Raw genomic sequence first — 14116 nt, forward strand, 5'->3', positions numbered from 1 at the left:
GCAATAACATTCTACCAAAGTACCGTACCAAATATTGTCCCATAAATAGTTCTATACATGCCTTTTTATTTTACAAATCACTATTGCGCACACTACAACACGTGAGGGTCACCAACGTTGGTTTTTCATAACCATGTGTGACTTAGATGGTCAGAAAAAGACAAAACTATGTAGGAAACTACTAGATGAAGGCATAAAGATTATCCATAAGCTCTATTGCATTTGGAGTAGTGTAGTATATTGTTTTAGTCTTTGCCACACTCGATGAGAAACATTTTTGTTAGGGTAAGGTCAAATCCATGGCTCTATATCTCATAATGAAGTGACACTTGGAAATTCTCATTAATATTATACCAAATCACCATATCAAATCTTGTCCCATAAATAGATCTATACATGCCCTTTTATTTTAAAAACCTCATCACACACAATAGAACATGTGTGGGTCACCAACGTTGGTTTTCAATAACCATGTTGGACATCGATCGTCCAAACAATATGAGACTTGGTACGACTCTAATATATGATGGTATAAATATTTTGGCTAGGTTTTTATTTCATTTCAAGTAGCGTAGAAGATTAGTTTATGGTAGAAAAGCCTTTTTTTTCCAAACTGTGGATTGAAACATTTTTGATAGGGTAAGGTCAAATCCATTGCTCTATATCTCGTTATGGACCGAGAATTGGTAAGAATCTTGATAACATTTTACCCAAGCCCCATACCAAATCTTGACTCATAAATAGGTCTATACATATTTTTTTATTTTACAAATCCCCGTCATGCACACTACAACACAGAGGATCACCAACGGTTTTTCATAAGCATGTTCGGCATCGATGGTCTAAAGAAGATGAAACTTTGTAGGAATCTAATACATGATGGCATAAAGATTATGGATAGTATTTATTTCATTTGGAGTAGTGTAGCATATTGTTTTAGGGTAGAGAACCCTTTCTTTGTCACTCTGAGACAAGAAATATTTATGCTAGGGTAACGTTAAATCCATGGCTCTATGACTTGTAATTGAATGAGACTTGGTATGCTTCTCATTCATATTATACCAAAGCATTGTATCAAATCTTGTACCATAAATAGGTCTATACATTGCTTTCTGGTTTGAAGAACCTCATCACACACATAGAACACGTGTCGGTTACCAACGTTTGTTTCTCATACCCATGTTAGACACCGATAGTCGAAACAAGATGCAACCTGTTAGGATTCTAATACATGATGGAATAGAAATTTTGTCTAGGTTTTATTTCATTTCAAGTAGCATAGCTTATTAGTTTATGGTAGACAACCCTTCTTTTGCCACATTGCGATCTAAAAGTTTTTCGATAGGTTAAGGTCAAATCCTTTTCTCTATATCTCGTAATGGACTGAGAATTGGTATGACTCTCAATAACATTCTAAACAAGCAATGTACCAAATCTTATCCCATAAATAGGTCTACACATGTCTTTTTATTTTACAAATCCCCGTCACGCACACTACAACAAGTGAGGGTCACCAACATTCAAGGTTTTTCATAACCATGTTCGGCATCGATGGTCAGAAGAAGACAAAGTTTTGTAGGAATATGATACATGATGGCATAAATATTATGGATAAGATTTATTGCATTTAGAGGAGCATAGCTTATTGTTTTAGGGTAGAGAACCCTTTCTTTGTAACACTGTGACGAGAAATATTTATGCTAGGGTAAGGTCAAATCTATGGCTCTATATTTTGTATTTGACTAAGACTTGGTATGATTATCATTCATTTTATATGAAAGAAAAGTATCAAATCTTGTCCCATAAATAGGTCTATATATGGATTTTTGGTTTGAAGAACCTCATCGCACACTTAGAAGACGTGTGGGTCATCAATGTTGGCTTTTCATAACCATGTTGGACACCGATAGTCAAAACAAGATGCAACTTGTTAGGATTCTAAAACATGATGGAATATAGATTTTTTAAGGGTTTTATTTCATTTCGAGTAGCGTAGCATATTGGTTTACGATAGACAACCCTTCTTTTGCCACACTGCGAGCTGACACATTTTTGATAGTGTAAGTTCAAATCCTTTTCACTATATCTCATAATGGATCGAGAATTGGTATGACTCTCAATAAATTTTTTAGTAATCACCGTACCAAATATTGTCCCATAAATAGGTCTATACATGCCTTTTTATTTTACAAATCCCCATCACGCACACTACAACACTTGAGGGTTACCAATGTATAACCATGTTTGGCATCGATGGTTAGAAGAAGACAAAAATTTTTAAGAATATATAAGATGATGGCATAAAGATTATGGCTGGGATCTATTTCATTTAGAGTAGCATAACGTATTGTTTTAGGCTAGATAACCCTTTCTTTGCTGCACTACAATGAGAAATATTTTTGTTAGGGTAAGATCAAATCCATATCTGTATATCTCATAATGGGCTGAGCATTGGTATAATTCTCATTAATATTATACCAAATCACCGTATCAAATACTATCTTATATATAGGTCTATACATGGCTTTTTGTTTAAAGAACCTCGTCGCACACACTAGAACATGTGTGGGTCACCAACATTGGTTTTCAATAACCATGTTGGACATCAATGGTCGAAAGAAGATGAAACTTGGTACGACTCTAATATATGATGGTATAAATATTTTGGCTAGGTTTTTATTTCTTTTCAAGTAGCATAGCATATTGGTTTATGGTAGACAACCCTTTTTTTACAGATTGCGGATTGAAACATTTTTGATGGGGTGAGTTCAAATCCATTGCTCTGTATCTCGTAATGGACTGAGAATTGGTATGACTCTCAATAACGTTTTATTCAAGATCCATACCAAATATTGACCCATAAATAAGTCTATACATGTTTTTTTACTTTACAAATCCCCGTCATGCACCCTACAACACGTGAGGGTCACCAACATTGGTTTTTCAAACCATGTTGGGCATCGATGGTCAGAATAAGACAAAGCTTTGTAGGAATATAATACATGATGGCATAAAGATTATGGCAAGGAGTTAATGCATTTTGCAGCATAGCATATTATTTTAGGGTAGAGAACCCTTTCTTTGTCACACTACGATGAGAAATATTAGGCCTACACCAGATAAGATGAAGGCATGTCTAAAGTATTATAGGTATCTTAAATTAGATAAGTTGAAGGTGTGTCTAGAGTATTATAGGGATGGAAGATAAGCACATAGAAAGACGAGTAGTAAAGAACTACTAGATATTCATTAGGGACCATTCAAATGATATTGGAGGAGTATGATACTTTGGACTTAAATTGTGTAAGATGAAAACTTTTACAAATTATCACAAGTACATAGGGAAGGAGCACACAAACGTATATTTGTTTTTATTTATTTATTTATGTTTTTACACACACACATATGTGTGTGTGTGTGTGATACATGTGTGTGTGTGTGTGTGTGTGTGTGTGTGTGTGTGTGTGTGTGTGTGTGTGTGTGAGAGAGAGAGAGATGTTATATTATATATAATTTATTACATGAGAGAGGGAAGGGAAGAAGAACATGGGAGGGCATGGGATTGAAGAGGGAGGAATTAATGAAGAGTGGAAGTGGGTGTGGGGAGGGAAGAGTGGGATGAGGACAAGTGAGAGGGGAGAGGAGTGTGGAGGGAAAATGGGGACATGGGAAAGGTGGGAGGGGAGGAGAGGAGCATGGGAGGGAATTAGAGATTAGGATATGGGATTGGGGGCCAATAACAAAGAGAAAAAAATAGAAATGGGAGAAAACCCTAGTTTTTCCTATATATTCTCTCTTTCTCTCACTCATTCTCCCATTTCAACAAGCAAGAGCAAGAGGAAGAAAAGCATTCTTCTTCGAAGTGAAATCCTTTTCCACTTAAATACTTTTTCAAGTAATTCTTTTCAAGTTTACTCTCAAATTTATGATCTTCTTGTAAAGAAATTAAGGGGAAAAAATTAGAGAGAGTGAGAGAAAAGTTTAGAGAGAGAAAGAGAGGAGAGAAATGGACTGAGAGAGTAGCCACGGCCGTTGCCATGGCACCAAGAGTGAGGAGTGAGGGAGTAGAGGGAGTGGAGTGTGAGGGGTTGCACGCGGAAGTGAGAGAGGAGGGAGGGAGTGAATTGAGCAAGAGAGTGAGGGAGTGGTCGCGGCCTCGCTGCCGCGGCAATGAGAGTGAGCAGTGAGGGAGTGGAGGGAGTGGCCGCAGTAACTGAGAGTGAGGAGTGAGGGAGTGGAGTGTGAGGGAGTGGAATGTAAGGTAGTGGTCGTGGCCGCTACCTGCGGCAGGGGAAGAGGAGGGAGTGGAGTGACCACGGCCGTTGCTGCGGTGGCAGCAAGAGTGAGGAGTGGAGTGTGAGGGAGTGGAGTGTGGGAGAGTGGTTGTGGCCGCTACCACAAAAGCGAGAATGAGGAGTGGAGGGAGTGGAGTGAGGAAATAGCAAGAGAGCAGTAGTAGAGAGAGTAGTCAGTGGATAGTGAGAGAGCAGGAGTGGAGTGTCGTGGTAGAGTGAGGGAGCGAGGAAGTGAGGCAGTGAAAGCATAGAGAGTAAGGGAGTGGAGGGAGAGGAATGGAGTGTCGCAGTGAGGGAGAGGAGTGGAGGGAGGTTTTCGCGGTGAGGAATAGCTCTCGGTGAGGGAGAGGAGTGGAGTGTCACAGTGAGGGAGAGGAGTGGACGGAGGTCACCACGGTAGCAGTGAGGGAGAGGAGTGGAGGGAGGTCGCTAGGAGAGGAGTGGATAAGACAAAAGCAAAAATCTAAGAAAATGTGGGAGAAAGGGAATGTGAAAAGATTTTAAAAAGTTAATAAATGGAATCGTACCTCTTTTGAAGAGAAGTGAGCCATATGAAGTTGTACGAAGTAAGAATGAAAATGAGGAGAAGTTGAGAAGTGAGCCGTATGCAGTCATGCCAAGTAGAAAATGAGGAGAAGATAAGAAGAAACAAAGAAATGAATCATACAACAAGAGGAATGACATGAGAACCTCAAAATTCAAAATTTGAATTTTTCCCCTCTCCCTCATCCCATGCGCACCCCGTCATCCCCCTTTCGCCTCCCCCCTCCCTCATCCTGCCATGCGCACCCCCCCCTCATTTTTTGAGACAACCTTTTTAAACATTTAAAATCATAGAGAGAAGCATATCTCAGAATTTAAAATTTGAAACAACCTTTAAAAAAATTTATAATCGTCTCACTTTTATATTTTTTAAAATCATATATAAGTCAGAATTGTAAGAACTGAGTATTATTAAAAATGAAATGAAAAGAATTTTTAATTTAATTTTAGAAATAAATTTTTAAAAAAGTTAAGTTTTTATTTTATTTTAAAAATTGAATTTAGTAGTTAGATAATTACTAAATTAGTAACAATATAAAATTTTAATTTTCTCGTAGTTTTTTTAATAAATTGTTTACATTTTAAGCTTAGTAAATTTGATTTTATATAAGTTAAAAATTTGTTAGTTACAATTTAAATTTCATTTTATTTATATTTTTAATTTGATTTTATTTGCATTGTAAATTTAGTACTTAGAGATTTAATTTTCCAAATGAAATTAATTTAAAATTTAAAGTTATATATTTTTCTCTCCTTTTCAAAAATTTACTTTTATTTAGGCTATAAATTTAGTAGTTAGAGAACAATTACCTTCTAACTTGAAATTGATATTTAAATTTACTTTTTATGTACACTTATAACCTAAGCACATTAAAAAGAACTTTGGGAAAAAAAATATTTCTTGCTTTTATTCGCTTCGACGATTGATGTAGTCTAGATTAGCATAGATTAGTTTGCCTTAGAGGAGACACAAGTTTCCAAGTTGCCAATCAAAGCCATGCTCAAATTTTCCTAACTAGTTCTTAATCGAAGTTAGTCCCTTCACTCACATGTAGTTTCACACTCACAACAACACTCAAGCGACGAGCATAGTTCAATATTCACAGCTGTATGTATCAATGTGCAAGGCACTTGAAATTGAAATCAATGTGTAGAGCAGATTATAGTTTTATTAGTGTGTAGGGTAGTTGAAATTGAAATCATTGCGTAGAGTAGATTATAGTTTTATCTCACAAACATATTAAAATGCCATCAATGATTGATGATTTTTTATACATTTACGCACATAATTAAGCCTTGTAAAGCCTTCTAGGCTATCCCCATTATATTTTAAATCATTTATGTATATATTTGAGCCTTTTAAAGTCTTCTAAGCTATGCCTTCTTAGCTATTCTTAGATGGTGACGGTTCTATCATTGGGCAGACTGTGACAGTTGTATCATTGGGCAGATGTAACAGTGGTATCATTGGACAGATTGTGATAGTTGTATCATTCAAGGATAGATTGTCTATTGCACACATTGTACTTTTGTCAAAAAATATTTTATTGCAGAATATAAAATGAATTATCCTTATTGTTTTTGTATATAGGAATCATCGAGCATGCCAAGATTGTCATGGATGTTGATGCTTTAGTATTTGTCAATGATATGACCTTGACGCATGATGGAAAAGATTATGCCCCAAAGGACTTCCCGCAATGGAGTGTACTTAAGACCACTAAGAAAGCTTGGTTCTTGCCACTTGGTCGAAAAAAAAGAGAAGTTGTTCTTAGTGATGACAAAGAGGGATTTCAAGGAACATGAGGAGCCATGGGGTGCAACTTTTGGAAAACACAATATGCTTCAGAGGGGCACTGTGCTCGGAATCACAATAAGGAAGGACAACACTTTAGTCACAATTTACGACACGTCTAGAATTGGCAATAGACAGTTTGTTCTGTCGAAGAAAGATGCAAAGCACTTTGTGATGCCGCCTCCAAAAACAAACCAATTTCTTGAATTGATGCCTACATTAGAGATCCTCAAACTTGTATGGGAGCAATTCCCCATTGTGGAAGCAAAGAGAATGCAGTCAAAGACAATGCTTGAATACTTCCAAGGTGCCATCGTAGAGGGATCTAAGGTAAAAGGATCTACACATGAGGTAGAAACTCCCCGAGACAAGGCACAACATACATTCGTGGTTCAGGGTCGTACAGATGAGAGAGGAAGTGGAGTGGCTGAGACACATGCGGTAGCCTTGGATGAGGGTGTCACACACATGGATGATGTAACTCAAGAAGGTGATGGGATGCAAGAACAAGTACAACCCTTGAGTACACTTGAAGTGCAGGCAATAGAGGAAGAAGTAGGGCGGTCTAAAGCAGTTTTGATAGAGCCTCAAAAAAGTAAGCCACGATGCCAAATCCTGAAGGCAAGAACTTCGCGAGCTGCAATACCAAGTTCTAGTATCGCTACAAGTACTCGAAAAAGAGGTTGTTCATCTACAAAGAAAGGAAAAAAGGAAGAGCAAGAGCATGAAGAAGAGGAAGGTGATGAAATAGGTTCAGGTTTAGAAGCAAAAATGATGTCAATGAAGAACCTAAATCTTCGTCTCAACAAGGGAGTGACAGATGATGGACTAGGCTATATTTGGGGTAAATGCACAGAGGGTGCTCAAAGTAGGCGTCTTCACAAAATAGTAGGACATTAGACCTAGTCTATGTTGAACAGATTTACAAGGCTTTGGTTGATGGAAAGAAGCCAGTAGTGTTAAAGGTGGTTGTCCCTCTAAAGGCATATTGGCCAAACAAAGACAAAAATAATAGTATCAGTTTTAAGAAACCTGAAGATTTTCTATTAGAATTCACCAACTTCATCGGACAACAGGTTCCTTCTTTGCAGGAAGGACAAAGTACAGTGGCAGATCCAGACCAATGGATAAAGGATGCCAAGTTCTATTTCTTAACTCATTGCACTTTCTTTGGAGGCCTTCAGTCAGTTCCTCAATTCCATTGGTATGCTGCATGCATATGTATTTTCAAGAATTAAAAAAATATATCCGATTGAGTCAGAAAAACTTAATCATGATATTCATGCGTTGCGAAAGATCACTTCTACTTCAAAGATGTTGGAGAAAGCACGAACCATATGGGGTTACTTCCATTCTCCCATAAGCACTTTAAAATGAATTGCTACTAAAGCTGAAATTAATGAAAGCATGGTTCATATTAAATGAAAATTTTCATGTCATATTATCTAATTTTTATTAGTAATTAATGAAATTAATGAAAGCATTGTTCATATTCTCATGATATTCATGATCTTCTCCTATTTCTACTCACATAGTCAATTCAATTCTCATCTCCTCTCCTATCTCCTCGCTAGCTTTTCTCGTCTTTAGTTCTTCTCTCATATTTCTACTCGCATACTCAGTTCACTTCTCCTCTCCTATTTCTACTTGCATACTTAGTTCTCATGTCCTCTCCTATCTCCTCGCTATCTTTTGTCGTCACTGTGTAGTTCTCCTCTCCTATTTCTATTCAGTGCATACTTTGCAAATGGGAAAAGTTCTTGCAATTATCAATTCTGTTGAGCACACAATCAACAACAACTTATCATGGATTGCCGAGAACAAAAGACATCGAGAGGAGCGGAAGAGGAAAGGACCATTGACACAATATGAGAAAGATGAGTTTGTTGCCCAGAGGCAGCTCGAGGTGGAAGAGCATGACAAGATAAGACATTGCAGAGAAGAGCTACAAAAGTACTCTTCAATAAGAGAAAAGCTTGCATATCTATAGGAGAGATGTTTTATACAGTCGCTCCTTCTGGGCAAAATATTCAACAAACCAAGCTGAAAGTATTAGGAATAGAGAAGAAGCATTGAAACAAAGAATGTTTGATTCTTTGTGCATCTTTATGTATTATAATTATATTGATGAAGATGAAAAAATGACACAGAGGATGGTGTAACCCATGAGATAGAGATAACAAATGTGATGGCAAGATTGTAGCTTTTTTAACACCATATGGCTCTGAGATTTACTTATACTTGGATCCCTCAGTTATATCATAAACTACTTTCACAAATGTGATGAACTATGTTTTTAATGTACTCTAGTTTTAATAACATGTCATGTCCGCTTTCTTAATTTGAATTTTCTTTAGCTTACTTTTTGCTTTAATGTTTTGTTTTAAGAGTCACTTTTTTTTCAGTTTCTATCCAAAAGTACCTTAAAAAATGAATTTGGACAGTGCACCAGTCTAAATGAATTTGGACCCGTCACCAGTCCAAAATTAATGAAATAGGTGTTTAACCTTGATATTAGGACTCCTTCCCTAGTTATTAGTGAATTGATCAACAACTTCACAAATGGGGCCTTGTAGGTCTATTAGCTTGATTCATGACTTGTCCTAGGCCTTGTGTAACGGTTTCTTTCCTTTTAGTAAACAATCTGGCTCTCTTTAAATAGCTTCATTGAAAATTGAAATAGGCTTTGTAGGTGTGAGGCTCTAGCTCAGTGCACTCTATTATTTTTGCATTCATAATTACAATTTTGGATATTTTTGTCAACAACACTAATAGTGACAATTTTTGAAAGAGCAATATGTATGGGAAGATATGTATTTTGGGATACATTTGTAGATCTCTCAACCAGCTACAAATTTGATACTTTGCAAATTTTGTGATTCAGCCATATTTCGTTGAGGAAAAAGCAATTTGGACTCCTTTTCTACGTGGATTTACGTGTAGGATTTTCAAGTGCAAACTTGAGGCACAAGATGGTGGATTTTGACAGAAATTGATGAAAACCAAAGTTGTAGGGAATCGTGAGATGGTTCAAAGTCATCCTACAGATCGTTTCCAAATTCCGCATCATTTGGGAGATATGGGCCTCCGAATAGAGCTGATTTTTCAGAGTTCAAAAAAGAGCAGGCAAATTCGCAAACAGTTTGGAGCAGAAGAGCTATTTTGGAAAAAAGCAAGTTCACACTTTAAAAATATAGTTTTTTTAGGACGAAAAGAATTCCGAGAATGCTGAGGTTTTTGCCACAACTCCTCGCACGTGGATTTCGAGGCAAATTTATGAGAGATCGAGATTTTCACTTTTGAATTGTTCGAGAAAAAGATTGAGTTTGCGATTTCAACTTGGTTGGCCTAGACAAGATGCCTAGATTAAGATTGACATTCTAATACCTACCTTCAACTAAGATTGAGATACTGGAGGTAAGGCTCAAGGGTGGTTGGGTGAAAGTTTCTTCCTACAAGAAGTATTTCCTTGTAAAGGATTTGCTTTGAATAAAGATACTCTTTCCTCTTTAGTTTGACTTTTTATGTGTGAGATATGGGTCTCAGTAGGTCTCTTCAAATAGGTCCATTGGCCATTATATCGGGCATTGTAGGTCTCTACCTTGATTCATGGCTTGTCCTAGGTCTCATGAAATGGTTTCTCCCATTCTAGTAAATGATCACTAGGAGACCAAAACGGACAACATCCATAGATAGCCGCTAGCGCTCCATCATGGGCTGCACATCATCATGACCTCACCCTTCCCCTTAGTCCCCCTTGCACCTACACCATCATGATGTCACATTGAATTGATGAGAATGATGTTGATGACATCATGGATGCTATTAGACCATGTATTTTTTGGACTTAGCATTCAACATGGGTGATGATGCTCACTTAGTAGCTCCACCCTCCTGCTTGCAATCCTTTGTGATGATCCAATCCTCCTCCGCACTATCAACAACATTGTCCTCATCCCTGTGCAATCCTAATGTTGCTTCTGATTTTCCTCGAGTATCTCTCTTAAAGGGTCGAGCTTCATCAACTTAGAGGGAAGCTTTTGTTTAATGATGCCACTTGTATCCTTGCGAAGATGTCCAACATTAGTGAATTGGAAGTCATAAATATAAATGTCAACCTCTTTAAGAACAAGCACTTACTTGAGGTTGATTTTTTGCCCCTCTGTATGCATCATGACTCTTGCTTCTAGACCAATGCACCTGAAGGGAAATAGTATCTTCAAATTCAGATCTGATCAAAGCAATCACCATTGCAATCCAAACTAACTGGCCAAGAAGATAATCCCCTGCAAGCGTTGCAACCATAAAATCAAACTTTTATGTCCTACACACTTTCATTCCACAATTCTGTAAGTCACCCGTCTTTTAAGCTCCTAGTTTTATAGGTGGTGGCTTCATGTATTGTCCTTTGATAGCAAATCCTTACAAGGGTTCCGTATCTTCTTCTATGACATAAGGCTTTGTCTTGCTCTAGGACTCTTTGTTACCATTACAAATTTTTCTCATGTGGTTCTGTATCTTCAACAACTACACTTTCTTAATAGGAAAGTAGAGTCTTAATGTACTTGTAACACAACTAGGGTCTGTTGAGCTAAGACATGGCACAAGATTCAAACCTTAAAGATAGGAGAGCCAATCTGCTACTTTTTTTTCCAAGTGCTGCAAACCAGTTTGATATGCATATATATAAGTTGTCATTATATTCAGAACAAATGTAAACACATTCTCTTTTATGTAATATACACGGAGTAGATATCCTAGGAATGTAATCTACTTTAAAAAATAGAAGAAAAGGAGTGTGCTAGATAACAACGAAGGAAGATCTCCCAGCAGTCCCAATGCAAGTTGAGGCAAATGTGATTTGGTATGTCTTTGTCAACTCCCCCTTTTCCTCCCCCGCCCAAACTCCACAACACACACACAAAGCAAAACCCAAGCATGAGGAAAATTTCAAGACTTTTGGAGTTATGCATGAAATACATAGTTGATGTACTGACTAATCTAAATCGGTCATCCTTAGATGGCCTCCTTTGACTGGCCAAGAACTGAACCACGGCTACTCACTTCGTCATAATCTTCCAAGAAAGGACACTACAGTATTAGCCCTGACACTACACTATTAGCCCTGTCAGATGAACATCTTGCCCTTGAAAATTCTGTGTTCTTTACAACTTTTTCCAAGAGAGGGTGAATGAAAGCTGGGGATAAGATGAGATCAATAGTCTAGTCTGTCTACCATCCACAGAGGGAAGCAAGATTAAGTAAAATTACTACTATTACGGATAAGGCTATATCTACCAAATGATCCTGATTCCTGGACACGGCACCGTCCCACAACTTCTCCGTCACTCCAAATAAATGATAAATCCATCAACCGCAATGTTATGCTCATCAAGCCATGTGGTGTCAAGCCATGTGGTGAGTGGGAAAGCATAACAAATAAGCATATCATTAAAAGAATGTCCCGCAGTGAGTCAGATCCCGCAGTGAGTCAGATCTAGTAAGACAAGAATTTTGAGTGTGCATGCTAAAAAAGAGACAGTGAGTTTCCCAAAGTGTAGCATTAAGTGAATTTAACAGAAACAAGGCAAACAGAGTGATCACCTCGAAAGTATTTCACACAAAAAGATAATGACAGAATATACAGCCCTCAAATGCTGGTTTTTACAAACAACCGAAAGCTGCAAGGAAAGCATAATTCTACAAGAAGAAGATAAATGACAGAATATACAGCCTTAAATGCTGGTTTTTACATTGCACTCTTTGCATAAAAAACTCTTTCCAAAGCAAACAACCCGAAGCTGCAAGGAAAGCATAATTCCACAAGACAAATTTCGCACTGCTTCCAGGAGTTCAATGTTGACATGGCCTCAAATTCCCAGAAAATTGCACGTAATAATTCTACAACCCGAATTTCTCTGCTTCCATGACACATGACCTGAGATTCCCTGTGAAGTTTAGCAAAGGGCCTGAAAACTGCAAGCAAGGAAACACAATTCTACAACACAAATTACTCACAGCTTCCAGGAGCTCAATGTTAGCATGGCCTCAAATTTCCTGTGAAGTTGTGTTCAGGAAAGGGCCTTGACTTTCAAGGTTCGTCACCAGCAGCCTATTCTCAGTGTCTCCCGCGGTCTCTTTTGCCACCCTTGCTCGATTTCTTTCTACTCCTCCTCCCGCTGCTGTAAGAACTATCCGAATCTGATTCTGAGACAGGTTTTGAGTTCCTACCTCGCACAGATTTATTAGATCGCTTATGTTTGCGCCTCTTCCTTATCCTCTCTGACTCTGAGGATGTCCTCTCACTGCTGTCGGTACTATCTGAATCGGATTCTGAGTCTGAGTCCGAGTCTGAGCTGTACCTTCTCTTCTGCTTACGCCTCTTACTTTTCCTCTCGTCTTCCGACTCAGAATCTGACGATGTCCCAGAATCGCTTTCATGGCTAGTGGAAGAAGAGATATCGCTTGAAGAAGAAAGTTCACTAGACGAAGAACCGGACGAAGTATCAGTGATATCAGAATCGGTTTCAGAGCTGGAAGAAACGGATCTCCTGCTTCCCCTCTTCTTACTTTTCTTCTTCTCTATTTTCAAGACCGCTTGTTCTCTCAGAGCATCTCGTTCCAGACCCCTCGCATCGCGTGTGTCCAATTCCGATGGATCCAAGAACCTAGTTCGCAACTTAGGGTTCTTCAACTGCTGAGTGCGGGAAGGCCGGGATATATAGACCCTCTCATTCTTACACTCATACGTCCAATGGCCCATCTGAAAGCATTTCTGGCACTGTTGCGAGCCGCCAGTCAACGTACCGGACTTGTTATCCTTCCGGACGCCGAGCTTGACGGCTTTTTCCGTGCTCATAAGGTACATCTGGCGCTTGGCTTCCTTGCGTTCCTGCCATTTGCTAGGCCCTTCCTCTTTCTGGCCATAGGCGTTAACATTCCGGGCGGCAGCGGCGGCGGCACGTTCGGCCTGGGCTCGGCTGAGGCCTTTGGCAGCACTGAGGGCAGCGGCCTTGATACGGTCGGCGGCAGCAGCAGCGGCGTCGGCGTTCTCCTTTTTGGAAGACATGGTATGGAGGAAAGGAGAATGGGGGAGGGAGAGAGGAAGAGAAGAAGGGCAATTGGCTATGGCGATGGGAGCTTGGAGATCGAACAAGAAATTGGCTATGGCGATGAAGAAGATGAGAACAAGAAGAAGATCGGGAAAACTATGATTTCACGAAACCTGCTTTTTGTTGTTGCCTTTTGTTAGGTTTAGGGTTTCCATTTTACTTCTCCTTCAAGGAAAACAAGCTGGCTACGGCAACTTCCCGATTAGAGGCATCATGAGTGTAGCTCTCAAGAACCTGGGTCCCCACCACACCTCGTGTGCATGGGAACAACTTCTCTGGTGGCACAATTTTTTACCCTCATCAGTTATCATGCCGTCAAAGGAGGCAAGTGCATTCTAGCTGGGTTCCCGGTCGTGAATGAAAAAGAGGAT

General features: G+C 38.8%; 1 protein-coding gene across 1 annotated transcript; it reads right to left on the reverse strand.

The window, feature by feature from the left end:
* Window positions 1–12286: 12286 nt before the first annotated feature.
* LOC147881217 (zinc knuckle (CCHC-type) family protein) lies at window positions 12287–13856 on the reverse strand. Its single transcript, XM_087370317.1, has 2 exons — window positions 12641–13856; window positions 12287–12571 (listed from the first exon to the last, which is right to left on the reverse strand). The coding sequence occupies exon 1, from the start codon at window positions 13700–13702 to the stop codon at window positions 12752–12754; it is 951 nt and encodes a 316-aa protein (XP_087226443.1). The 5' UTR covers window positions 13703–13856; the 3' UTR covers window positions 12287–12571; window positions 12641–12751.
* Between the last annotated feature and the right edge of the window lie 260 nt (window positions 13857–14116).

This window comes from Dipteris shenzhenensis, chromosome 31 (assembly GCF_047967505.1).
Source record: "Dipteris shenzhenensis isolate YYH24624 ecotype China chromosome 31, Dip_SZ_1.0, whole genome shotgun sequence".
Lineage (NCBI taxonomy): Eukaryota > Viridiplantae > Streptophyta > Polypodiopsida > Gleicheniales > Dipteridaceae > Dipteris > Dipteris shenzhenensis.